Source organism: Procambarus clarkii, chromosome 23 (assembly GCF_040958095.1).
Source record: "Procambarus clarkii isolate CNS0578487 chromosome 23, FALCON_Pclarkii_2.0, whole genome shotgun sequence".
Lineage (NCBI taxonomy): Eukaryota > Metazoa > Arthropoda > Malacostraca > Decapoda > Cambaridae > Procambarus > Procambarus clarkii.
In genome coordinates, this window is record NC_091172.1 from 24,662,925 (window position 1) to 24,689,786 (window position 26,862).

At 47.5% G+C, this 26,862-nt stretch overlaps 2 protein-coding genes across 2 annotated transcripts; both read right to left on the bottom strand.

Annotated features, from left to right (window-relative positions):
* Positions 1-1,457: 1,457 nt before the first annotated feature.
* Positions 1,458-3,284, bottom strand: LOC138367782 (proteoglycan 4-like). Its single transcript, XM_069329745.1, has one exon. It carries the CDS (start codon positions 3,282-3,284, stop codon positions 1,458-1,460), a length of 1,827 nt encoding a protein of 608 aa, XP_069185846.1.
* Positions 3,285-25,278: 21,994 nt separating this feature from the next.
* On the bottom strand, positions 25,279-26,532 carry LOC123763850 (polysialoglycoprotein-like). Its single transcript, XM_045751155.2, has one exon. It carries the CDS (start codon positions 26,530-26,532, stop codon positions 25,279-25,281), a length of 1,254 nt encoding a protein of 417 aa, XP_045607111.2.
* Between the last annotated feature and the right edge of the window lie 330 nt (positions 26,533-26,862).

Below are 26,862 nucleotides of genomic sequence, written 5' to 3' on the forward strand. Positions count from 1 at the left end.
TGTTGTGTGGAGCCCCTTGATAGTTCTAGGTCTTGAACAAATCCACAAGGGCCGTGACGAGGATTCGAACCTAGGAGGTTTCTAGGTCTTGTTTTTTTTTGACTTGGGGAAAGCGTTTGCCTTCCTGTTGCCCTCTTATGCCTTGGTGCAGTAATTGTATGTTGTAGTTCGTTTGATAGATTAATTGCATGAATCTATTACTGATCGTGCATGCCTGTTGCTTCTCTTTTAAGTAGCAATACGGAGGCGGCTGTAAAGTAGGTACTTGTGAACTACTTAAAACTCAGCCCTTGTGCTTACTGACCCACTTGCGAGGGGTCGGTCACGCCCTAACAAGCGCCAGGGGGTGTAATTACTCATGACGTCACCAAACAGATGGCGGTGTAGGACAGGAATCATTCATTGCTCCTCTGGTTATTACAGTCTGGAGGAGCGGGGGGGGGGGGTTAAATCTCGGGGGGAGAGGGCGCATGTGCGCACTTGACACCTCTGTGCGCAGACACAACATATGCGGCACCGTTGTTGTTGTTGTACTCTTAAAAAGAGTGTGTTTGAGGCAGTCGAGCAACAGCCGTGAACTCTCCCAAACAGTGTTGGATTTTGTCCACACACAGTGGTGTCGGACACAATCACCCCCCCCCCCCGCACACATAGTAGTGTCGGACACAATCACCCCCCCCCCCCGCACACATAGTAGTGTCGGACACAATCACCCCCCCCCCCGCACACACAGTAGTGTCGGACACAATCACCCCTCCTCCCCCCCCTCCTTCCCTCACACAGTAGCGTCAGACAATCACTCCCAAAAGGCAAATCGATGTCTATGATTTTTTTTTGTAAAGGATAATTGCATTTTCCCAGACTAAACAAATCGGATTTTTGTAAAGAGTTTGGCAGATCCACAGAGCCAATATTCATGGAATATTCTGGTAAGCTCTGGAGAACACTCTTCGGCCGACATTTACCCTTTGCTGATAAGCTGCATGACTGTGTTAATATTTAAAGTGGAGCGACCAGCATTTAGGAGACTCCAGGGTGGGGCCGTGTTCAGGAACTGTGGAGATTACTGGCCCACTCTACCCGCTCACTCTACCCGCTCACTCTACCCCGCTCACTCTACCCGCTCACTCTACCCCGCTCACTCTACCCCGCTCACTCTACCCGCTCACTCTACCCCGCTCACTCTACCCCGCTCACTCTACCCCGCTCACTCTACCCGCTCACTCTACCCTGCTCACTCTACCCGCTCACTCTACCCACTCACTCTACCCCGCGCACTCTACCCGCTCACTCTACCCGCTCACTCTACCCCGCTCACTCTACCCGCTCACTCTACCCCGCTCACTCTACCCGCTCACTCTACCCCGCTCACTCTACCCGCTCACTCTACCCCGCTCACTCTACCCGCTCACTCTACCCGCCCACTCCACGGTGAGTTTATTCCATACCCATGTTATTCATTGCATCAGGAGCTCTGTGGTGATGTCTGGCTGCTTGTAGAGCATTAGGAGCTCTGTGGTGGTGTCTGGTTGCTTGTAGAGCATCAGGAGCTCTGTGGTGATGTCTGGCTGCTTGTAGAGCATTAGGAGCTCTGTGGTGGTGTCTGGTTGCTTGTAGAGCATCAGGAGCTCTGTGGTGATGTCTGGCTGCTTGTAGAGCACCAGGAGCTCTTTGGTGATGTCTGGCTGCTTGTAGAGCACCAGGAGCTCTTTGGTGATGTCTGGCTTCTTGTAGAGCACCAGGAGCTCTTTGGTGATGTCTGGCTGCTTGTAGAGCACCAGGAGCTCTGTGGTGATGTCTGGCTGCTTGTAGAGCACCAGGAGCTCTGTGGTGGTGTCTGGCAGCTTGTAGAGCACCAGGAGCTCTGTGGTGGTGTCTGGCTGCTTGTAGAGCACCAGGAGCTCTGTGGTGGTGTCTGGCTGCTTGTAGAGCACCAGGAGCTCTGTGGTGGTGTCTGGCTGCTTGTAGAGCACCAGGAGCTCTGTGGTGGTGTCTGGCTGCTTGTAGAGCACCAGGAGCTCTGTGGTGGTGTCTGGCTGCTTGTAGAGCACCAGGAGCTCTGTGGTGGTGTCTGGCTGCTTGTAGAGCACCAGGAGCTCTGTGATGTCTGGCTGCTTGTAGAGCATCAGGAGCTCTGTGGTGGTGTCTGGCTGCTTGTAGAGCACCAGGGGCTCTGTGGTGGTGTCTGGCTGCTTGTAGAGCACCAAGAGCTCTGTGGTGGTGTCTGACAGCTTGTAGAGCACCAGGGGCTCTGTGGTGGTGTCTGGCAGCTTGTAGAGCACCAGGGGCTCTGTGGTGGTGTCTGGCAGCTTGTAGAGCACCAGGAGCTCTGTGGTGGTGTCTGGCAGCTTGTAGAGCACCAGGGGCTCTGTGGTGGTGTCTGGCTGCTTGTAGAGCACCAGGGGCTCTGTGGTGGTGTCTGGCTGCTTGTAGAGCACCAGGGGCTCTGTGGTGGTGTCTGGCTGCTTGTAGAGCACCAAGAGCTCTGTGGTGGTGTCTGACAGCTTGTAGAGCACCAGGGGCTCTGTGGTGGTGTCTGGCAGCTTGTAGAGCACCAGGGGCTCTGTGGTGGTGTCTGGCAGCTTGTAGAGCACCAGGAGCTCTGTGGTGGTGTCTGGCAGCTTGTAGAGCACCAGGGGCTCTGTGGTGGTGTCTGGCTGCTTGTAGAGCACCAGGGGCTCTGTGGTGGTGTCTGGCTGCTTGTAGAGCACCAGGAGCTCTGTGGTGGTGTCTGGCTGCTTGTAGAGCACCAGGGGCTCTGTGGTGGTGTCTGGCTGCTTGTAGAGCACCAGGGGCTCTGTGGTGGTGTCTGGCTGCTTGTAGAGCACCAGGGGCTCTGTGGTGGTGTCTGGCAGCTTGTAGAGCACCAGGAGCTCTGTGGTGGTGTCTGGCAGCTTGTAGAGCACCAGGGGCTCTGTGGTGGTGTCTGGCTGCTTGTAGAGCACCAGGGGCTCTGTGGTGGTGTCTGGCTGCTTGTAGAGCACCAAGAGCTCTGTGGTGGTGTCTGGCAGCTTGTAGAGCACCAGGGGCTCTGTGGTGGTGTCTGGCTGCTTGTAGAGCACCAGGGGCTCTGTGGTGGTGTCTGGCTGCTTGTAGAGCACCAGGGGCTCTGTGGTGGTGTCTGGCTGCTTGTAGAGCACCAGGGGCTCTGTGGTGGTGTCTGGCTGCTTGTAGAGCACCAGGAGCTCTGTGGTGATGTCTGGCTGCTTGTAGAGCACCAGGGGCTCTGTGGTGGTGTCTGGCTGCTTGTAGAGCATCAGGAGCTCTGTGGTGATGTCTGGCATGTGCCTTGTTATCAGTTTTGCAGTAAAGCATTACTTGAAATGACAAAGTTTGCTCAAAGTGGACATTATGACTTTAGTGCAATACTTGACAATTTGAACCCAGTTTGCATCGTTATATAACTTTAAGATCAACAACCCTAAAGTTCCAAGTCTTATCTTTCAGGAGAAAACTTAAAATTTACAAAAAACTTGTTCAGATAACAAACTCTGTAAGACAATTTTTGTCTCTAGATAGTTAATTTTTTAGCTGTTTGTGTCTTCAAGGTGTAGTGAATGGTTTGTAATTGCCTTCAAGCGGTGGTTTGACCTTTGACAACCCAGGGAAGAGACGTCCTGAAGGTTACTTGATGACTCGGTAAGGAGTCGGCAGGCTTGTTGTGACCTTCAAGACTTTCCTAAGATGCTGTCAAAACAAAGTTTGAGGGAGAGGAGGGGCGGGGGAATGATAGCATTTTCTGTGCCGCAGAGATGTACAGCGGGAGACAACAAGGCTGCCCTAGGGCGAGGATCCCAAGACATTGTTATCAATACCAGACTCTTGTCTGGTATCAACCTGGTTGGTCTGGTTGATACCAGACAGTATACCTGGTTGAGTCTGGTTGATACCTGGTTGATGGGGTTCTGGGAGTTCTTCTACTCCCCAAGCCCGGTCCGAGGCCAGGCTGGACTTGCGAGAGTTTGGTCCACCAGGCTGTTGTTTTGTCTATTTAATGTTACATTATAGTACTGTACATCCTCCAAATGGAGGCCAAAAACAGGCGATGATGATGGTGATGATGTTTTGGTACAATGACCGTGTAGCAGAACATCATTCACTGTGACGACCCAGCCACACATCACAAGATGGAGAAACGACTTGATAATGATCCAAGGCAGACCGAAACGTCGTCGTTTCACCATCTTCTGATGTGGTTTGGTCGTCACATCTTCAGCCACGTTATTGTGACTCATCTTCTGCACCATCCACCGGGATGGTCACCTCTGACATCAGGAGGCTGGTGGGATATTGTTACTTTGTACAGGTCAGATGGGTATAAAAGGTGAACAGTTTACCGTAGGTCATTACGCCCACCGCCTATCCCCTCCACCCCATATCCCTACCTTCAAGTAGGTGGGCGGGGGGGCTGAAATGGGTATTGAACCTTTGTAAATTTGCTTATGTACACCGGGTGAACATTTCAAGTTACGACTGTAATACTTGTAACTATTACGTATGGGCCTGTGTTGATGATCGTGGTGTGGCGAACCTGCTGGCCAGGTTATTAAGGGGGTGAGAGGTTACTGAAGAGTTTAAATTATGTTGTGAAACGTGTTTTGTCTGGGGTTTGTTTGTGTGAGGTGTTTTGTCTCTGGTTTGTTTATGTGATGTGTTTTGTCTCTGGTTTGTTTATGTGATGTGTTTTGTCTCTGGTTTGTTTAGGTTAGGTGTTTTGTCTTGGGTTTGTTTGTGTGTTGTGTTTTGTCTGGCGTTTTGTGTAATGTATTTTTTGTCTGACGGTCTAATGAGTTTGTTACTTGGTGTATAACTGGATTAAATTACTGATATTTTCATCATTAGTGAATAAACATTTGCTTAAATTCTCATTTTCTAATGTTACACGAGTTTGTGGGGACTAACTTGCACTGCCTCATCCTATGGTCCTCTACGTGTTGTAAAAAGGCCTTCCCTAGGGGCCATGGGCCCCAGTTTGGGAACCAGTGGTGTATGCACCATTACCTGTTCAGCCCTCGTTCCTGTGTGGCTGGCTGGGGCCTGAGCTAATGGTAAAGGTGCTTTTAACAGTAGACCTTATAACAGTACACCTAAAATAGGGGTGAGTAGTTTTGCTTCTGGTTAAAAACTAATCTTGGTTAATTGTCGATTTTGTAAATTGTAATGTTGTAGTATGGGGGGAGCTAAATTGTAATTTAACTCCCCCCATAAAATATGAAGTGATGGTGTTAGGGTTTTTCATTAATACGAGAATGTTGTAGGTGAAAATAGGTGTTTCTTAAATGTAAAAATTTGTATGGAGGTGAAATAACTATTTTTATTCATGTCGAATCAACAAGGGCATAAATTTGGTTGTGTGGTGGTGGGTCTTAAAGTGAGTGACAGTGAAAATTGGCGAGGTTGCTGATGATGATGATGATGATGATGATGGTGATGATGATGATGATGATGATGATGATGATGATGATGGTGATGATGATGATGACAAAGACCAGCACCAAAATTGGGGGAAAAAATGCTGTTTGATGTTCATCACATTCTTCCACTTGTGTTTAATTTGGTATTGAACATTTTCGAAAGTTCAGCACTAAATGTGACGGGGTTAGGAGGGGGGGGGTTAGGAAGGGGGGGGGGCGGCGTCCCACTGGTCTAGCCCACCCCTCTAACCTTTCCCGTCATCTGCATCTTTCCATCTTCTTTACTCTCCCCTCCCCTCCTCCCCTCTCCCGTCCTCCTTTCTAAAAGGAAGAGTGACTCCCTCTTCCTCCCACACTCTCCCCTCTTCCTCCCCCACGCTCCCCCTCTTCCTCCTCCACGCTCCCCACTTCCTCAATCCAACATTACAACTGACCAGGTTGTCTCTTGAGGGTTGTTATTTAGTGGGGCGGAATATGGGAGGGAAGTGGGATAATAGGGGTGAGGGAAGGGGAGAGAGGGGCAGACGGGAAGGAAGCAGTGAGCGAGTCATGAGGGGGGGCGGCGGCGGCAGTAATGAGGCGTGGACCACTCCCACCAGCCTACTGCTCTCCGCCTCATAAATTCTCGTGGAAGTGGCGACACAAGTTTACTGATGGGTTATTGAAGTAGCCGAGGGGGAGAGGTAGGGAATGAGAGAGGCAAGGAATGAGAGAGGCAAGGAATGAGAGAGGCAAGGAATGAGAGAGGCAAGGAATGAGAGAGGCAGGCAGGGAGGGAATAAGAGAGGCAGGGTAAGAGACAGACAGACAGATTAAGATGACTGGTGGTTAAGAAGGCAAGGAAGGCAGCAGAAGGGGGGGGATATTTTTGGAAGGTGTGGGATATAGAAGGGGAGAGAGAGATAAGGAAGGATTGGGTGGTTATATAAGTAGGAAGGGAACAGATGGTAGGAAGGGGACAGGAAGACAGGAGAGTAGTAGGGAGTGGCCGCCGCCACCTACCTTTTTTTCCCTTTAATAACACAACATGTTACATTGGTGGTAGGAGAGAGCTGGACGTTGTGCATGCTGGGGCAGCGAGGGGGGGGGGGGAGAAAGGAAGAGAAAGGGAGGGGAGGAGAGAGGGAAGGGGGGGGGGGAGGAGGTGAAGGAGGCACGGAGAGGGGACAGTACAATGATGTAGTTGCGGCGAGTCCTTCATTACAGGGGGATAGGTAAACATTGAACGAGCGGCAGTAACCAGCTAAGAGCAATGCCACACTTCAAGAAATATTGGCATCTACAGCGACCCCCCTTCCTCGATTTTTGTCAAGTCTGAAATTGGGGATTTGTTTTCCCCCCATAAAGTTTTTCAGTGCTTCATAATATTCATTGTTAAAAGAGACTAACTCTGAATTTTTTTTGTGTTATTTACTTACTATATGTTAAACAATTAAACACTGATGTCCAAAAAGTTAAAACAAAAATCCTTATCATACTTTGGCTGTAATAACGTGTATTATGTATTCATAACATCATACTTCTCCAACTCAACCCCCCCCCCTCCTTCCTGTACTTACCCACCAGGGAGTGTTGGTCTTCCCATCAACCTCCCCCTACTCTGCACCCTCGCTTGTGTGTGTCCACGCAGCCTACTCACACACACACACACACACACACACACACACACACACACACACACACACACACACACACACACACAGAGGCGGGACCAAAGAGCCAAAGCTCAATCCCCGCATGCACAATTAGGTGAGTGCACACACACACACACACACACACACACACACACACACACACACACACACACACACACACACACACACACACACACACACACACATATATATATATATATATATATACATAATCTCTCTCTCTATATATATATATATATATATATATATATATATATATATATATATATATACATATATACATATATATGTGACTATATGTATGTATATATATATATATATACATATATATATATATACATAATCTCCCTTGTTCGCATATATATATATATATATATATATATATATATATATATATATATATATATATATATATATATATATATATATATATATATATATATATATATATATCCCAAGTGGAGCCTGGCCCTAGGTCGGGCTCGGGGAGTAGAAGAACTCTCGGAACCTGCTACAGGTATGCTCCAGGTATATGTAGCCCTTGCCGTGGTGGCAACACTTGAATATCGTAATAAAAATATAAATTAACCTACCCACACAAAGTGCAACACTGGCAGACTTTCCTCCCTCCCCCCCCACTCCTCGCCAGGGCAACACTGGCCGTGCTACACAAAGGTCACAAAGGTCAAAGGTCACAAAGGTCAAAGGTCACAACGCCTGCAACACAAACCGTCTCCCTCAGTTAGCTGGATGGATTAATTACAGGTTATTGGACCGCGTGTTTGAAGTATGTCAAAAGATATTCCGGCAAGAATGTTTTTAATTTATGGAGATTGATGTTGCAACGAGACCTCATCTCCCTCCACTCCGTCCCTCCGTCCCTCCGTCCCTCCGTCCCTCCGTCCCTCCGTCCCTCTGTCCTATCCTCCCTGGACTGTCAGGGCCACGTGCTCGTCCGTTCGTACTGCAACTGTCCACACCTGAAGTGGAATATCACAAGTTCCAGCGCTTGAACAGCAAGAATATTAGTACCACCATCCCCCTGCCACTATCCCACAATCACGACCACCATTACTGCCACAACCATAACCACCACCTTCCCCACCATAATCTCCCCACCCCACCCCGCCCCACCTGGGGGCCAAAGCCGTGACGGGTGGGGTGTGGCTCCGGGAATCAGTGCCAACTGTCTCACTAAAATGACCATCTTATTGTTTTCTTCCAGAATGATTTTTTTTATTATTATTATTATTTTCTACCACAGACGTGGCCACACATTTACAATGCTAACCAGTTATTTACATTTTCTTCCGTCCTCCGTGGACAGGGTGAGAGATCTGTTAAACAGGGATTTCAGGGATTAGTTCAGGGATTTATCGAACAATCAACCACAAAAGGTGATTGCAGTGCCTTTAAAATGGTAATCTAACCTACAGACATAAATACATGGATACACATGGATACTTTATGTCTGCCCTACATAAAGTGGTCGATGTGTTCTTTTACACAGGGTCATTAATGTGCATTCACAAAGGTGAAATGCAATTCTGACCAGCTTCCACATATCCTTCCAGAATGATTGGCACGAAGTAATAGACAGTGTTGCAATTGTCAGGAGGCCTGACAGCTGAGTGGCCAGCGCTCGAGATTTATAGTCCTGAGGTTCCAGGTTCGATCCCCGGTGGAGGCGGAAACGAAATGGGCAGTTTCTTTCACCCTGATACGCCTGTTCACCTAGCAGTAAATAGGTACCTGGGAGTTAGACAGCTGCTACGGGCTGCTTCCTGGGGATGTGTAACAAAAAGGAGGCCTGGTCGAGGACTGGGCCGCAGGGACGCTAAGCCCCGAAATCATCTCAAGATAACCACTTTTCTAAACACTTGAAAGTGAAGGTTTTTGCTGTAGAGTTTGTTCTTTCCAGACGTTAAAATATATTTGGTCTCTATTGTTATATTTAACAATAAATATGGAAGGGGGCCGGCCGGCCGAGCGGACAGCACGCTGGATTTGTGATCCTGTGGTTCTGGGTTCGATCCCAGGCGCCGACGAGAAACATTGGGCAGAGTTTCTTTCACCCCTATGCCCCTGTTACCTAGCAGTAAAATAGGTACCTGGGTGTTAGTCAGCTGTCACGGGCTGCTTCCTGGGGGTGGAGGCCTGGTCGAGGACCGGGCCGCGGGGACACTAAAAAGCCCCGAAATCATCTCAAGATAACCTCAAGATACCTGACACAGGAGCGGGGCAACCCGTACAAACTTTGGTTTGTGTTGGTTGGCAACAATTTATCTTACTGGTAGGGAAGTTCACCTGACCTCCGGATGGTTCATCCTGTACAATCTGTCCCTTATCCTTATCCTACTCATCCATCGCTCCCCTAGTCCCTATCCCACACCACTTGGCCCTCTTCCTACGCGCCCAAACAGTTGACCTTGACGTGACCTGAGTGGTCACCTGTGAACCTCTGATCACTCAGAAGACGGTTCATAAGGACAAGAAACCTGGCATTAGTAAAATAAACAAAGTATTGATAAACTTCCCAATGAGAGAATTTTGTGTGATGACGACGTCATGAATCAGCAAATTACAGAACAACTTCCCTGCTCGTGTCACCTGGCTGAGGATTAGAGACAATAGTCTCTAATCCTCAGCCAGGTGAGGATTAGAGATCAGCTAATACACGGGTGAAGAACGAGGAGGAGGGGGGGGTGGGTGGGAGTATAAACAAATATATATATATATATATATATATATATATATATATATATATATATATATATATATATATATATATATATATATATATATATATATACATATATATATATATATATATATATATATATATATATATATATATATATATATATATATATATATATATATATATGTATGGCTACAGACAGCAGAGGGCGGCCTAGACAACTTTGGCCCTGATTTATGGGCTGATAACCAATTCCACGCCCAAAGGAGAGCCAGGCAGCGTCGCGCTCAGATATGTAACGAAAGAATTCGACAAAAAGGTCGGGCATACAGATCTGAAATACATATGACAACACTCCAACAGATTCACTGCCATACAGCGAACCACAGTCGAGAACACAACAGCATTAGTTAGTTAGTTTAGTTCATTTATTATGCACCCCATACCCATCTTGTGGGCGGTAGTGGAAAGGGTTACAGAGGCACATAATGGGCTCAGGGACTGAACCCCACAATTCATGGGTTCATGGGGTACACAACAGCGAAGATGACAATTGGCAACAACTTGTGGGGCAACATCTGTGACAAGTGGAGTGCCACAAGGTAAGGTAAATGATCAGAATTAACATTTAATGATAATTACTTAATTATCAGCAGTAAACCATTTCGACCATATGGAAGAGTGCCACAAGAGTATCTGGACCAAAGAGCCAGAGCTCAACCCCCCGCAAGCACAATTAGTTGAGTATAAGGGAGCTGCCAATCACCCAATCGTTTCTCCACACCTACAAATAAGAACATAAGAATAAAGGTAACTGCAGAAGACCTATTGGCCCATTCGAGGCAGCTCCTATATATAACCACCCAATCCCACTCACATACATGTCCAACCCACGCTTGAAACAATCAAGGGGACCCCACCTCCACCACGTTACGCGGCAATTGGTTCCACAAATCAACAACCCTGTTACCGAACCAGTATTTACCCAGGTCTTTGCTAAATCTAAACTACACAGCTGCTGACCTGACCCCTCCCCAACACGGAGAACACTTGACACATGTTAACGACACAGTACAAGACACACGGGCCGCCGCCTGGGACCTCCAGAGGTCCCGCTGACCAGCGGCGTCAGGCAGGTGCCCTCAAGGACTCCCCGCCGCAGGGAAGGTCGGACTGAGAGACGTAACAATTACAATATCGGAAAGTATTGAGGCTATTTTAAGACTGCCCAATTACGGACTCACTGTCGGTACCATCATCGTGATTTAAGAATAATCTGCGAAATTAATCGGTAATTAATGGTTCCTTCATGTGAGTCGTGAGTCCGTCTTTGGTCACCTGTGGCGGTCTGAACTTAGCAGAAGTTGCAGGCATTGAGCCCCCTAAGATGGTGTTGCGTTGTCTCTGGTGAGTGAACCCCAAGATGGCGGCCGTGTTGTGTTGTCTCTGGTGTGTGTGAACCCCAAGATGGCGGCCGTGTTGTGTTGTCTCTGGTGTGTGTGAACCCCAAGATGGCGGCCATGTTGTGTTGCCTCTGGTGTGTGAACCCCAAGATGGCGGCCGTGGCGTCTGTGGTGTACACACATCAGCCAGACTCGCCCATCAGCTGACACCTTGTAATTTGGAGGAATATAATCATAAACCACCAGGTCCGCGGGCTGCCTCATTATATTATAATCTTCACGAAATATCGAGTTTGCTTCATGAGACACCACGTTGAAAATTAAATGTTATATTTTAATCTCGAGTAATAATGGCAACATTATTATTATGATTAATATTAATAATAATTAATAATGACAAGATTTGCCTCGTATAATAAGATGGGGTACCCGGCGGTGCAGAGAACACGACGAAACATTCAACATACGGCCCAAGTCATCACTAAAACGCTGCAGTGGGCCTATTGGTCGATGGTGAGGTGATTCACCTCGTCCACCCTGTTTTATGTTCAGCTGCTCTACAATTGTAACCTCTTAATTGCACTCTGCCTTTGATAATGTTGACAGGGGTCAACTAAACGCATCTCATAGCGTCCACCTATAATAAAACTAACATGAACTTTTGTATAATTTTTCTACGTCTAAAGTGAAGAAAAACTTGATAAAAATCGAGAAGATTCTTGCTAGAATCATTGACCTCATCCTTTCTGTTATATTCGATAACGTAAGTCTACAAGAAAGACTGCTACTCAAATATCCTATATTTTAATTACTGTATCTTTCTTTTCAGGTGAGACGACGCGGCTGTAAATAGTGCTTCTTGGTGGTTCATCTCCAAGGTAGATATAACAAGGTACGTATGTCTGTTGGGCCAAGGTGTACATATAAATAATTGTGAACTAGCGAACTGCTTCTTGCATAGCATGCATTCGATGACTGAAGGTCCAAGTTGTTGGTCCAAGTGATTTCTTCACTCTACTCATATCCCAGCTCTAAGCCAGTCCTCGTATGCATTTCAAGTACAATATTGTCATACTTGCTTAGCATTTTCTTCTCATAATTACCTCACCTCTTATCTTTTTATCTTTTACACTAGAAAACGAAGTGTATATGTGACAAACGCCCTTCAGGATTAAGAGGCCATAAACCTAAACTTAATCATTCAATTCAACAAACTAAATGAGTGGAAAAAATAACTACAATAAAAATTGTGAATTCATTCAGGTTATCGCCAGTATAAACACGGCCTCCGTCCCATCTCACCGCTGCCACCACTAAATGTTCCAGTCCGTCCTCGCATACAAAGATCCAAGCTCGTTAATGCACCCGCCAAACCCCCCTGTTTATGAATGAAAAGCGGTTTACACACGACTCGCAAATGATGACGTCCAAACACTTTCGAAACAAGTGTTTCGCTCACGTCCTCTGTTCGAACACAATTCTGTAAATGCTTCACCCACGTACTTCAAATACAAATAATCGCCAACTGAACCTAAACACCTAACCTAACCTATGCTTAGCTATACATAGAATTTTTATGAAAAACAAGCTGTACCCAGCTATGCATTGCTCTGACTCAGCAATGCATTCACACTTTCCTGAGCCACAGCAACCTTCCCGTGTCCCCACCATTCCCCCCTCCACTGTCTCCTCGTCCTCCCAACCATTCCCCACTTCCCTGTCCTCTTGTCTTTACTACCATTCTCCCTTCCTCATCCCTTCGACCGCCCCACCGTCCCCCCACTCCCCCATCTCGTCCACCCCACCATTCCCCACTCCCATGTCCCCTCATCCTCCACACCACCCCCCACTCCCCCTTCCCCTCATACTTCCCACCATTCCCTCCGTCTTCCGTCCCCATGTCCTCCCTACCATCCACCACTCCTGCTCTTATGTCCAACAGATGGCGCTGTTTTTTAAAAAAAAGCATGGTTTTTCCTGTCACAGGTGAGGCATGTATATAGTAGGTATATAAAAACACACGCCTATTCGAATGCAACGTTGTGTCAAAATTTCAAAGCAATCGGTAAAGAGGTTTCGATGATTTCCCCTCACATGCAAAACACATGAAAAACACAGTTTTTCAAAAAAAGTATGTTTTTTACCCATCACAGACGTGGCATCTATGTAGTATGCATATAAGAACACGCTCGGATGCGAATGGAACGTTGTGTCAAAATTTCAAAGCAATCTATGAAGAACTTTCGGAGATTAGCGATTTTGAACAAACGAACATTTACATTTTTATTTATATGGATAATATTAATTTACATATGAGAACAAACCAATTTTTAATACACATTATGTTAAAATTGATGAATGCGTCTGGGGAGGACGGCCGCTGCTATAAACAGCCTAGTGTGAGGACGGACTGAAATGTTCAGTGATTTATATTATGTGTCGATTGTACTGACGGCTTCCTGAAGTGAAAGTTAACATAATTTTACCTTCCCTGTAATAGATCTATATTCCAGGAGAGAAATTGAAGGAAGATCTTAAAATAATTCAAATTTTCTTTTATTTGGCTGCCAGTCGGCAACCAAATAAAACTAGCTGGGTGAAACCTACTGGGTGAACAACCCGTCCTCAACTCAAGTCCATCCAGCGGTCGACCCCACAGACGCATTCATAAACTTTTACATGCTGTTCATTCAAAACGGGAATTTTCTCAAATATAAATTAATGGTATAATATATTAGCATATTGTACATATTTAGGCACTGGTTAAGTTAGGTTAGGTGTTTAGGTTCTGTTGGCGATTATTTGTATTTGTAGTACGTGGGTGAAGCATTTACAGCGTTCTATTTCGAACAAAAGTCGTCAGTGAAGCACTTGTTCCGGAAGTGTTCGAACGTCGTCAGTTGTGAGTCGCGTATAAACTGTTTTTCATTTATAAACAGGGGGGTTGGCAGGTGTATGGAATGAACTTTGGCTTTTTTTATTCCGAGTAGCTGAATCTAAATCATCATCGCCTGTTTGCTTTCTAGGTAAAACAGGTTTAAAATTGTTAAGGAGCCCCCGATATATATAGACGTTTTATTGAGTGATTCTGGCAGTATAAGATCTTTGCACTCCAGGTCAACAATTTCCCCAGCTTTAAATATGGCTGTTATTGTGCAACAACATTCCATTCTAGAGAGCACTAATGTCTTAGAAAGTATCATCACTGGTATGGCAACTCTATTGTGAAAGGTTCTTGTTATCCAACATGTCATTTTTCTTGCAGTTATGACCTACTGTTTTGTGTACTTTAAAAGTAAGGTCATCCGACATGATTACTCCCAGATCTTTTATATTGCTCTTTCTTGACCATAGTTAAGGCTTTTGTTTCCCTTGACGAAGCTTTTGTCCCATGTTGTCCAGGGTTTTATTCCACGGGGTCTAAGGTTTGTTCCACTTAGAAGAAAGGAATTGCATGCGTGAGTTGATTTGAAATAATTACTCATTTTAATATTAATTTTAACTCATTTTAATAATAATTACTGGGCCATTCTCGTGCTGGCCTGGTCACCGCCGAAGAGGGAGGGCTGGGTAGGAAGGTCCTTCACTCGCCCACACAGCTACGCGGAAAGATCGGTCGGAAGTCATTGCATTAGACAGCCTGTAGGCGCTGTTTGAAAAGCGGGGTCGATGAGCTGCAACTCGATCCTCTAGGCACAAATTAGGGGAATGCGAATAGGATACAAAAAGAGCGTACACCAACATCCTCTGGCACGCAGGCCTCGTCCCTCACCACGCAAACCATTTTCATTTCTTCAGCTACACACGCATTCTTTTCCTTGACATTGCTGCCTCTCGTGCACACGCACACGGGCTGCGGCCTCCCGGCTGCGGCCTCCCGGCTGCGGCCTCCGGGCTGCGGCCTCCCGGCTGCGGCCTCCGGGCTGCGGCCTCCCGGCTGCGGCCTCCGGGCCACCGTCAAGAGGTACTCGCTGGAGGTACTGTGCTCCATAACCTTCCCTCGTAGACACGTAGTGCGTAGTTACACGAGTAACTACGCACCTTCCGTATTCTGCCTCATCTCAGGTGGTCCTGAGCTGAGGGAAGGGAGGTGAGAGAGGAGGGGACATATTGGGGAGAGAGTTGAGAGAGACGGGAAGTGGAGAGACGGGTATGAGGGTAGGGAGGCAAGAGTGGATGGGGGGGGGGGCTAGCAGTATGACGGAGAGGAACAAGGATAGAAGGGACGGGGAGATGCGTGGGGGTGATCAGCAGGAAGGGGAGACGAAGGGGAGGATGTGGAAGATCAAGGATGTAAAAGGTAAAAAGTAACGTCGAAAGGTTATATTATTATTTTTGCTAACTTGGGTGCCTAAACACTATCGAATTACCCTAGACTATGTGAGGAGCTAGATACTGAAGGAAGGTTGGGGGATGGTGGGGCAGGGGGGAAGGAAGGTGGGGGGGAAAGGGGGGGAAGAAAGGAAGGTTGGGGGGGGGGGAGGACTGCTGGGATCCTAAGAAGTAAGGAAGGATGTTTTGTCCAGTGCGGTATTCCTCTGCTGTGCCTGTAAAGCAGTTGTGGCTTTATTATACCAAATACCTCTTTCAACTCCTGCAGATGTCTGACAACAGGTACCTGTGTAAAAATGTTATTGACACTGTCATTTAGTAATAAAAACACGTAGTAATAAAGTCTTGGCTTTATTACTACGTCTTTTCACACTGCCTCTCTGCTTCTCTTCTCTCACTGAGGTACTCCTTCTGGGACACCACGAATTCCACTTTTGCTTTTCATTGTGTTCCTTTTGGGCCGGGATAAACTTGTCTGCTGCCTCCGTGTGTGATGTAGTCCATCATGTCTTCTACAGACGTTTTCTACGAGTTCTGTTTCCCATGTATCCCTATTAATTTAAGGATATAAACCTTTTTTTGCGACTAAATTTTCTCATCTCATCATAGTTCGCCCTTCGGTATGCCAGGTCTGATCTCTGGTCCCTTCCTTGAGTAGTTTGTTACTGCTTTGACCTGATACTGAAGTGTCAGTCCACTGTGGTCACTCATTCCCCCGGGGGCTTCTAATTTGACCTTTACGGCTGACTTGTTCCGAGTGAAGATCAGGCCACGTCCAGCTGGTTTGATCGTCATTTCCTCTCATTCTTGTGAGTCGCTTGACATGTTGATTTACAAAGTTTCTCCTTCTCACATCCAGTAGTTTAACTTTCCATGTATTTGTACCGCCATGTGGGTCTCTGTTCTCCCAGTGTGTGTGTGTGTGGGGGGGGGGGAGGTTACGTTTTTTCACGTAGCTGGTGTCACCGTGTCCTCACGTAGACGCTGCCACGTGTCTTCACGTAGCAGGTGTCACGTGTCTTCACGTAGACGCTGCCACGTGTCTTCACGTAGCAGGTGTCACGTGTCTTCACGTAGACGCTGCCACGTGTCTTCACGTAGCTGGTGTCACCGTGTCCTCACGTAGACGCTGCCACGTGTCTTCACGTAGCAGGTGTCACGTGTCTTCACGTAGACGCTGCCACGTGTCTTCACGTAGCTGGTGTCACCGTGTCCTCACGTAGACGCTGCCACGTGTCTTCACGTAGCAGGTGTCACGTGTCTACATTACGTAGATAGCTTCGAAGTTTGGAAATACTGTAGTGTGCCGATGCGAGATAGAGTACTGTTTGAAGGCCCGCGCGTAGTGCAGAGTTAATGGTGCTGAAGAGTCCAGGCTTATTTAGGTCAAGTATCTCAGCGAAATGATAAAGATAAAAATACACTTGTTTCAAGATAATTGTGTACTCGGGATGCACAGTAAAGGTTCAGTGTTTATGTCGGAGTGCGAGAACACGGCTACAATGATCTTGTTGAATGGATGATCTTGTCCCGTTGAAAGTGGTTAACTTTTTGCGACTAAACCTTTCTCGTGCCTAATGAAATAAGTTTTGTCGTCGGTGCAAGTTGGATGACAGTTAATGGATCGTACTTTGTTGTAAGTGGTATTAATCACCCACGGGAGCTTACGTTATTCTGATAACAAATAATTTTATGTTTAGTTATGGTATGATAAGAGCAATGAAAAGTTTTTTGGTACAATTTCTTCTGTTCTAAGAACCGATTTCTTCTATTATTAGACTCAGAAAATATAGTGTGAGGTATGATAGGAGTCGGACAGTCCGCCTTGCTGACACGATGTGTGGGTGTTGGCAGGTAAGCTAAGCTGGCTCCCTCTTGTCAGGGAGCTGTGAGTGTGTGCGCGTGTGTGTGAGGAGTTGGTCTCGTGTGCTTCAACTTATATGAATGTCCATTGATGAATATTATGTAGCATTCACATATGCCGGCTAATCTTCCTAACATTGGGTCCTATAACATTAGAATGGTGTTGCACACCCTGATGGCTTGGTGCTGCTGTCTGGTGTTTAGTGACTGTGTGTTCAGGAGTTCCTGGAGCTCCTGGAGTGTCTGGTCATATGGTGGACGGTGTTTGGCTGCTCTTCTTAACGCCATATTTTACACTGCTTGTAGCTTTTAAGTGTTGGTGTTCTATAAGTGATGTGGTGGTACTGGAGGGTATTGGTGACGGGGCCGGACTAGAGCCTTGTATAAGTGTAGCTGTGTGTTCCTGCTCTGGCTCTGGAAGCTCCTCAGGTCCCCTAAGGTGGTTTTTGTTGTGTTTATTCTGTCCTTGACGGTAGTCTTGATTACTGTTGTGTTAATCTTGTGTCCCAATATTGTGCCGACACCCGCGTCTTGGACCGGACGGTTCTCAAGGGTAATGGCCCCTGGGAATGAAACGGAATGGAAATATCAGGGGAAAGCGCCTAGTCGTTACGACTATATAGCACTGGGAAGGGGGTGGGGATAAGGATTTCGGATGAGACGGGGGGACAGGAATGGTGCCCAACCACTTGGAAGGGGGTCAGGGTAAGGGTTTGGGATGGGACGGAGGGGGGGGGATGGAGGGAGGAATGGTGCCCAATCACCTGGACGGTCGGGGATTGAACGCCGACCTGCATGAAGCGAGACCGTCGCTCTACCGTCGGGCCCAAGTGGTTGGACTACTGAAGAGTAAGGTAACAGGGAGGCGTCTACCCACTGGATATTGTCACGTAACTGCCCCCCCCCCCACTAATTACCTTAGCGAGGGGGTTAAACAATGCCAAATTACCTCGACTGACAGATATAAACACAGTGATTACACTGAACCGCCGCCCCCTCCCATCCCCCGGCCCGCCGCCCCCCCCCCATCCCCCCGGCCAGCCGCCCCTCCCCCCCCCCCACGGGCCCACCGCCCCCCTCCCACACACTGGTGATATAACTCACATAATCTGCCGACCTGGATAATCAAAGACATTACTGGCCGAAAAAACAAGGTGATAATATATTTGATAAAAACCACTTTGAAAAGCAGTGAAAATAAATACCAACAAAAGTTCAAAATAATATACATTGGAAAAAAAATTATCCCCAGAGCCCTTGGGCTGGACGGTAGAGCGACGGTCTCGCTTCATGCAGGTCGGCGTTCAATCCCCGACCGTCCAGGTGATTGGGCACCATTCCTCCCTCCTTCCCCCCCCCCCCCCCGTCCCATCCCAAACCCTTACCCTGATACCCTTCCAAGTGCTATAGAGTCGTAATGGCTTGACGCTTTTGCCTGATAATTCCTTCCTTACTCCCGTACAGTCTTGGCTAAGGTCAAACATTAAGCACAAAGTTACGTGAATTAACATTTAAATGAATTAACCCATGTATGTGATTGTATGGGGGGGGGAGGGGTTGGTTTGTTGATTGTGGCTAGTTATTTTTAGTTTTTTTAGGTTTTATGCCTGTACATTAACCTTATTTCTGTTAATGGGATCACGGCCGGGCTCCCTCATATATCTTAAGATCTTCGTATGCCTTACAATGATGCGTTGTGATAACATAACATTAAATCAAACTGCAGAAGGGCAGGAGACCTCTTGGCCACTACGAGGCAGCTCCTCTTTATATCCACTCAAACTTTATTTTTTTATTAATACATGAGGTACACCTACCTTTGTGCAGCTGCCCTAGACTATATGAAGGGGAGTACAGTGTGTGTCAAAAAGCTAACTCCGTGATGCTAAAAAATCCCCATCACACAGGATGATACAGAGGCATGTGATCAGTAGTCTGCACTGGCAGACTCTGGGTGCATTATGAGGATATCATGAACACAAGAGTGAATAAGGTTGGCAGTGATAATAAACCCACTCAAACTCGTTCATACCAGTACGTCTAACCTACACATGAAACAACCCGGCGATCCCACGTGTATTCTGCTGCCCGGCAATTTGTTCCATAGATCAACAATCTTGTTTCTTAACCAGTGTGACGCTGGGCAAGATAGTATTGAAGAAGAGTTGAAAATAAAAGTAAAATTTGGCATTTTTTTTCCATCCCATCCTCCTGTTTAGATAGTAGTTTTTGTAACTATGTGCTCCATAGTACAAAAATTGACGTACTAAGCAATTAGATAGTAGATTTTTGTACTATTCACTTTATAGAGTCGGAAAAAATGAAGGTAAAAGACAAATATCCTAGGCCTATTATAGCTCTCAAAGGTACTATATTAAGCCTCAGATAGCATGTATTAGGCCTAGGAAGGTTAGGTTAGGTTTAGCTTAGTTTGCCTTTGCAACATAATCTAGAAAATCGTTTTCCCGGTTTGTCCATATTCAATAGTACCGATTTCTACTTTCTGATTGCGTTGTACGTCGGTATATGTACTATGGGCGTACCATAGTACGACCATATATGTACCGTATATGTATGTATATGTATGTATATGTATATGTATGTATATGTATATGTATGTATATGTATATGTATGTATATGTATACCATATATGACCGTATATGTACCAAATGTCCTCCCTATAAGGACTACCAAAACAGGAGGTTTGCCTGTTTTTCCTGTATTCCTTTTAAACCTTTCCTGTGAGAATTAGTCCTTGGATGTTGGACATTAATAAAAGATTTGTCGTATGTTAGTGATATTTACCGTCGCCGCTAATGGCGTTAAAATAAAGAAAATATATGTGTTCATTTTTCACAGCCAGCTAATGGACGCGAAATCGTTCTAACTGATTTTTAAAACCAGCCATTAGACGGTAAAGCAGGATAGCGAATTTTATAGCGAGCTAATGGAAACTGTTCTGTAATAATTACTCTTTTTTTTGGCGATCCGGGAACCTATGTAACACTGCGGGTGATCGACCTAGCGATCCGGGAACCTTTGTAACACTGAGGGTGATCGACCTAGCGAACCGGGAACCTTTGCAACAGGGAACCTTTGCAAAGGGATTAGTTTAATGAACTGGGAAACCTCGCAAAGGTCACCGCCGTTAGCGCTCTCTAGGGCTGCCTCTCTAGGGCTGCCTCTCTAGGGCTGCCTCTCTAGGGCTCCCTCTCTAGGGCTCCCTCTCTAGGGCGCCCTCTCTAGGGCGCCCTCTCTAGTGCTGCCTCTCTAGGGCTCCCTCTCTAGGGCGCCCTCTCTAGGGCTCCCTCTCTAGGGCTCTCTCCCTAGGGCTCCCTCTCTAGGGCTCCCTCTCTAGGGCTCCCTCTCTAGGGCTCTCTCCCTAGGGCTCCCTCTCTAGGGCTCCCTCTCTAGGGCTCCCTCTCTAGGGTTCCCTCTCTAGAGCTCTCTCTAGGGCTCCCTCTCTAGGGCTGCCTCTCTAGGGCGCCCTCTCTAGGGCTCCCTCTCTAGGGCTCTCTCCCTAGGGCTCCCTCTCTAGGGCTCCCTCTCTAGGGCTCCCTCTCTAGGGTTCCCTCTCTAGGGTTCCCTCTCTAGAGCTCTCTCTCTAGGGCTCCCTCTCTAGGGCTGCCTCTCTAGGGCTCCCTCTCTAGGGCTCCCTCTTTAGGGCTCCCTCCCTAGGGCTCCCTCTCTAGGGCGCCCTCTCTAGGGCTCCCTCTCTAGGGCTCTCTCCCTAGGGCTCCCTCTCTAGGGCTCCCTCCCTAGGGCTCCCTCTCTAGGGCTCCCTTTCTAGGGCTCCCTCTCTAGGGCTCCCTCTCTAGGGCGCCCTCTCTAGGGCTCTCTCTCTAGGGCTCCCTCCCTAGGGCTCCCTCCCTAGGGCTTCCTCTCTAGGGCTCCCTCTCTAGGGCTTCCTCTCTAGGGCTGCCTCTCTAGGGCTGCCTCTCTAGGGCTCCCTCTCTAGGGCTCTCTCGTTCGCTATTTACCTCGTTCTCTACCTTCGCTTGAAGCTTGTTCAACTTTCTGACTATCACACTTTTTAATATTCTCACAGTTCATCTGAATTTCTAATTTACACCAGTGGCCCCACCCCCCTCCCATCCAGCGTCCTGTTCACGTCCCCCCTTCCCTGACTTTTCCGTTCCATGAACCAATATTAGTGTACCTTAAGACCATTTAAAGTCCTGATCATGTCATCTTTAGCCTTTCTGTTTTTTTTGTAGCGTTATTAGACGTAACTGGATTGTACCTGTATGGGGGTTCTGGGAGTTCTTTTACTCCCCGAGCCTGGCCCGGGAGCCTAGGCTTGACATGTAATAAGAGTTTGGTCCAACAGGCTGTTGCTGGGAGCGGCCCGCAGGCCCACAAATCCACCACAGCTTCAACCATATCCAATACAGCCATATATATATATATATGTCGTACCTAGTAGCCAGAACTCACTTCTGAGCCTACTATGCAAGGCCCGATTTGCCTAATAAGCCAAGTTTTCATGAATTAATTGCTTTTCGACTACCTAACCTACCTAACCTAACCTAACCTAACTTTTTCGGCTACCTAACCGAACCTAACCTATAGAGATAGGTTAGGTTAGGTTAGGTAGGGTTGGTTAGGTTTGGTCATATTTCTACGTTAATTTTAACTCCAATTAAAAAAAATTGACCTCTTACATAATGAAATGGGTTGCTTTATCATTTCATAAGAAAAAAATTAGAGAAAATATATTAATTCATGAAAACTTGGCTTATTAGGCAAATCGGGCCTTGCATTGTAGGCTGAAAAGTGAGTTCTGGCTACTAGGTACGACATATATATATATATATATATATATATATATATATATATATATATATATATATATATATATATGTCGTACCTAGTAGCCAGAACGCACTTTTTGGCCTACTATGCAAGGCCCGATTTGCCTAATAAGCCAAGTTTTCCTGAATTAATATATTTTCTCTAATTTTTTTCTTATGAAATGATAAAGCTACCCATTTCATTATGTATGAGGTCAATTTTTTTTATTGGAGTTAAAATTAACGTAGATATATGACCGAACCTAACCAACCCTACCTAACCTAACCTAACCTATCTTTATAGGTCAGGTTAGGTTAGGTAGCCGAAAAAGTTAGGTTAGGTTAGGTTAGGTAGGTTAGGTACATGAAAAACAACTAATTCATGAAAACTTGGCTTATTAGGCAAATCGGGCCTTGCATAGTAGGCTGAGAAGTGCGTTCTGGCTACTAGGTACGACATATATATATATATATATATATATATATATATATATATATATATATATATATATATATATATACATATATATATATATATATATATATATATATATATATACATATATATATATATATATATATATATATATATATATATATATATATATATATATATATATATATATATATATATATATATATATATATGTCGTACCTAATAGCCAGAACGCACTTCTCAGCCTACTATTCAAGGCCCGATTTGCCTAATAAGCCAAGTTTTCATGAATTAATGTTTTTTCGTCTACCTAACCTACCTAACCTAACCTAACCTAGCTTTTTTTGGCTACCTAACCTAACCTTACCTATAAATATAGGTTAGGTTAGGTTAGGTAGGGTTGGTTAGGTTCGGTCATATATCTACGTTAATTTTAACTCCAATAAAAAAAAAATTGACCTCATACATAGAGAAAAGGGTTGCTTTATCATTTCATAAGAAAAAAATTAGAGTAAATATATTAATTCAGGAAAACTTGGCTTATTAGGCAAATCGGGCCTTGAATAGTAGGCTGAGAAGTGAGTTCTGGCTACTAGGTACGACATATATATATATATATATATATATATATATATATATATATATATATATATATATATATATATATATATATATATATATATATATATATATATATATATATATATAGAGCCTCGTTGTTCAGTTGTCTCGTGTTCAAGAACCAGTCGTGTAGCAAATGTTCAGACTTACTTCAGTTTAGCTTGGTGATCCGGCCGATGGGGAGGGGGAGGGGGAGGGGGGGGAGCCGGATACGCTACAGTCCTGGTCTAACTTTGTTGGTGCACATCTTCTTGAAAGGTGTAGGTGCCTGGGGGGCTAGCCGGATGCTTGCCGGCTGTGAGAGGGACGACCCTGGCTGGCACGTTCCCCGCTCCTGTGTGTGGGTCGTCTGACATCCTCCTCTCTCGGCCCTCTTGCTCTTGCTCTCTTTTTGAACTTTGTACTCAAACACCAGTACACAATTGTGATCCACGGGGCCCTCGGTGGGGTCCCTGGGCTTCTGGTGGGGTCCCTGGGCCCCCGGTGGGGTCCCTGGGCCCCCGGTGGGAAACCCTGGGCCCTCGGTGGGGTCCCATGGATGGCCTAGTGGTATTTCGCAGTATCTTCTCTCCGTGCCTCGCCCCATTCAGGGCGAAGAGCAGGTTTGTGTCCAGTATTCAGCTCGTAAAGTTACGATATCCATCATCTGTGTTACTGTTGTGGAGTGCCGTTAGTGGAATGTTTTTGTTTCCCGTCTTTCCGTTGTTCAACCCGCGCCGTGTCGCTGTTGTTCAACCCGCGCCATGTCGCTGTTGTTCAACCTGCGCCGTGTCGCTGTTGTTCAACCCGCGCCGTGTCGCTGTTGTTCAACCCGCGCCGTGTCGCTGTTGTTCAACCCGCGCCGTGTCGCTGTTGTTCAACCTGCGCCGTGTCGCTGTTGTTCAACCCGCGCCGTGTCGCTGTTGTTCAACCCGCGCCGTGTCGCTGTTGTTCAACCTGCGCCGTGTCGCTGTTGTTCAACCCGCGCCGTGTCGCTGTTGTTCAACCCGCGCCGTGTCGCTGTTGTTCAACCTGCGCCGTGTCGCTGTTGTTCAACCCGCGCCGTGTCGCTGTTGTTCAACCCGCGCCGTGTCGCTGTTGTTCAACCCGCGCCGTGTCGCTGTTGTTCAACCCGCGCCGTGTCGCTGTTGTTCAACCTGCGCCGTGTCGCTGTTGTTCAACCCGCGCCGTGTCGCTGTTGTTCAACCCGCGCCGTGTCGCTGTTGTTCAACCCGCGCCGTGTCGCTGTTGTTCAACCCGCGCCGTGTCGCTGTTGTTCAACCCGCGCCGTGTCGCTGTTGTTCAACCTGCGCCGTGTCGCTGTTGTTCAACCTGCGCCGTGTCGCTGTTGTTCAACCCGCGCCGTGTCGCTGTTGTTCAACCCGCGCCGTGTCGCTGTTGTTCAACCCGCGCCGTGTCGCTGTTGTTCAACCCGCGCCGTGTCGCTGTTGTTCAACCTGCGCCGTGTCGCTGTTGTTCAACCTGCGCCGTGTCGCTGTTGTTCAACCCGCGCCGTGTCGCTGTTGTTCAACCTGCGCCGTGTCGCTGTTGTTCAACCCGCGCCGTGTCACTGTTGTTCAACCCGCGCCGTGTCGCTGTTGTTCAACCTGCGCCGTGTCTCTGTTGTTCAACCCGCGCCGTGTCGCTGTTGTTCAACCTGCGCCGTGTCGCTGTTGTTCAACCCGCACCGTGTCGCTGTTGTTCAACCCGCACCGTATTCGTTGTTCATCCTGCTCCTTGTTCATTAAACATGCGAGCCGTTAGGGATCTCTGGCACACACACACACACACACACACACAATGACCCAAACTGTTCTCCTGTACGCATGTAAAACGCTTTTGTGGTAAAATTTAACTCTACTTAATGTCTCTCTCTCGCCAAAGGCAGAGAGCATTTTTTTTTTGTCCTGGGTTGCACTTCTGTTTTGTTTATGGAGCGACACTTTTGTGGGGTTTTACTCGGTTGGACTTTTTTGGTTTTGTTTTCGAGTGGTGAATTTTCTCGCGTCACAGTTTTTATGAATATTAATGAGGAGTGTTTTACTGGACGAGCTCAGAGCTTACGGGTAATGGTTCGTTTTTAGTCCACTTCTGTCGTCGCCTCCTGTCCATGTGGCCCTGTCGTCGCCTCCTGTCCATGTGGCCCTGTCGTAGCCTCCTGTCTATGCAGGTCTGTCGTAGCCTCCTGTCCATGTGGCCCTGTTGTCGCCTCCTGTACATGAAGGCCTGTCGTCGCCTCCTGTCCATTCAGGACTGTCGTAGCCTCCTGTCCATGTGGCCCTGTCGTAGCCTCCTGTCCATGCAGGACTGTCGTAGCCTCCTGTCCATGAAGGCCTGTCGTCGCCTCCTGTCCATGCAGGACTGTCGTAGCCTCCTGTCCATGCAGCTCTGTCGTCGCCTCCTGTCCATGTAGACCTGTCGTCGCCTCCTGTCCATGTGGCCCTGTCGTTGCCTCCTGTCCATGCAGGGCTGTCGTAGCCTCCTGTCCATGCAGGACTGTCGTAGCCTCCTGTCCATGTAGACCTGTCGTCGCCTCCTGTCCATGCAGCTCTGTCGTCTCCTCCTGTCCATGTGGCCCTGTCGTCGCCTCCTGTCCATGTGGCCCTGTCGTCGCCTCCTGTCCATGCAGGCCTGTCGTAGCCTCCTGTTCATGCAGGCCTGTCGTAGCCTCCTGTCCATGTGGCCCTGTCGTCGCCTCCTGTCCATGCAGGACTGTCGTCGCCTCCTGTCCATACAGCCCTGTCGCCGCCTCCTGTCCATGCAGGACTGTCGTAGCCTCCTGTCCATGTAGACCTGTCGTCGCCTCCTGTCCATGCAGCTCTGTCGTCTCCTCCTGTCCATGTGGCCCTGTCGTCGCCTCCTGTCCATGTGGCCCTGTCGTCGCCTCCTGTCCATGCAGGCCTGTCGTAGCCTCCTGTTCATGCAGGCCTGTCGTAGCCTCCTGTCCATGTCGCCCTGTCGTCGCCTCCTGTCCATGCAGGTCTGTCGCCTCCTCCTGTCCATGTGGCCTTGTCGTAGCCTCCTGTCCATGTGGCCCTGTCGTCGCCTCCTGTCCATGCAGGACTGTCGTCGCCTCCTGTCCATGCAGGCCTGTCGCCGCCTCCTGTCCATAGAGCCCTGTCGCCGCCTCCTGTCCATACAGCCCTGTCGCCGCCTCCTGTCCATACAGCCCTGTCGCCGCCTCCTGTCCATACAGGCCTGTCGCCGCCTCCTGTCCATGTGGCCCTGTCGCCGCCTCCTGTCCATGTGGCCCTGTCGCCGCCTCCTGTCCAGTAGACGGTGCCCCCGACCTTGCAGCTACGGCACAAGAGGAAGTATTGACCTCGCCGCCCATCCAAGGTCCATATCCACTGCTGTCATGATCTATAACTCTTAGACATGAATCATGGCTAGTTAATGGTCATTACTCTAAGGATTTAATTCATGGGGGGTAGCGTCTCGGCTCATGGCCACGGCGCCACGGTCAAGTTGCCACGGAACGCTGCCACGGACCATTGCCACGGCCAGAGTGGTCGGAAATGTCGACTCGTGCAGTTATTGGCCAGAAATTTGTCTTATCAATTTTACAATGACCCGCAACTATTGTTTGTTATGCATTTATTACCTTTCGTAAATTGCATTGGCTACACTGCGTGCTCTGCTATGGGGTCTGTGTGGCACAGTG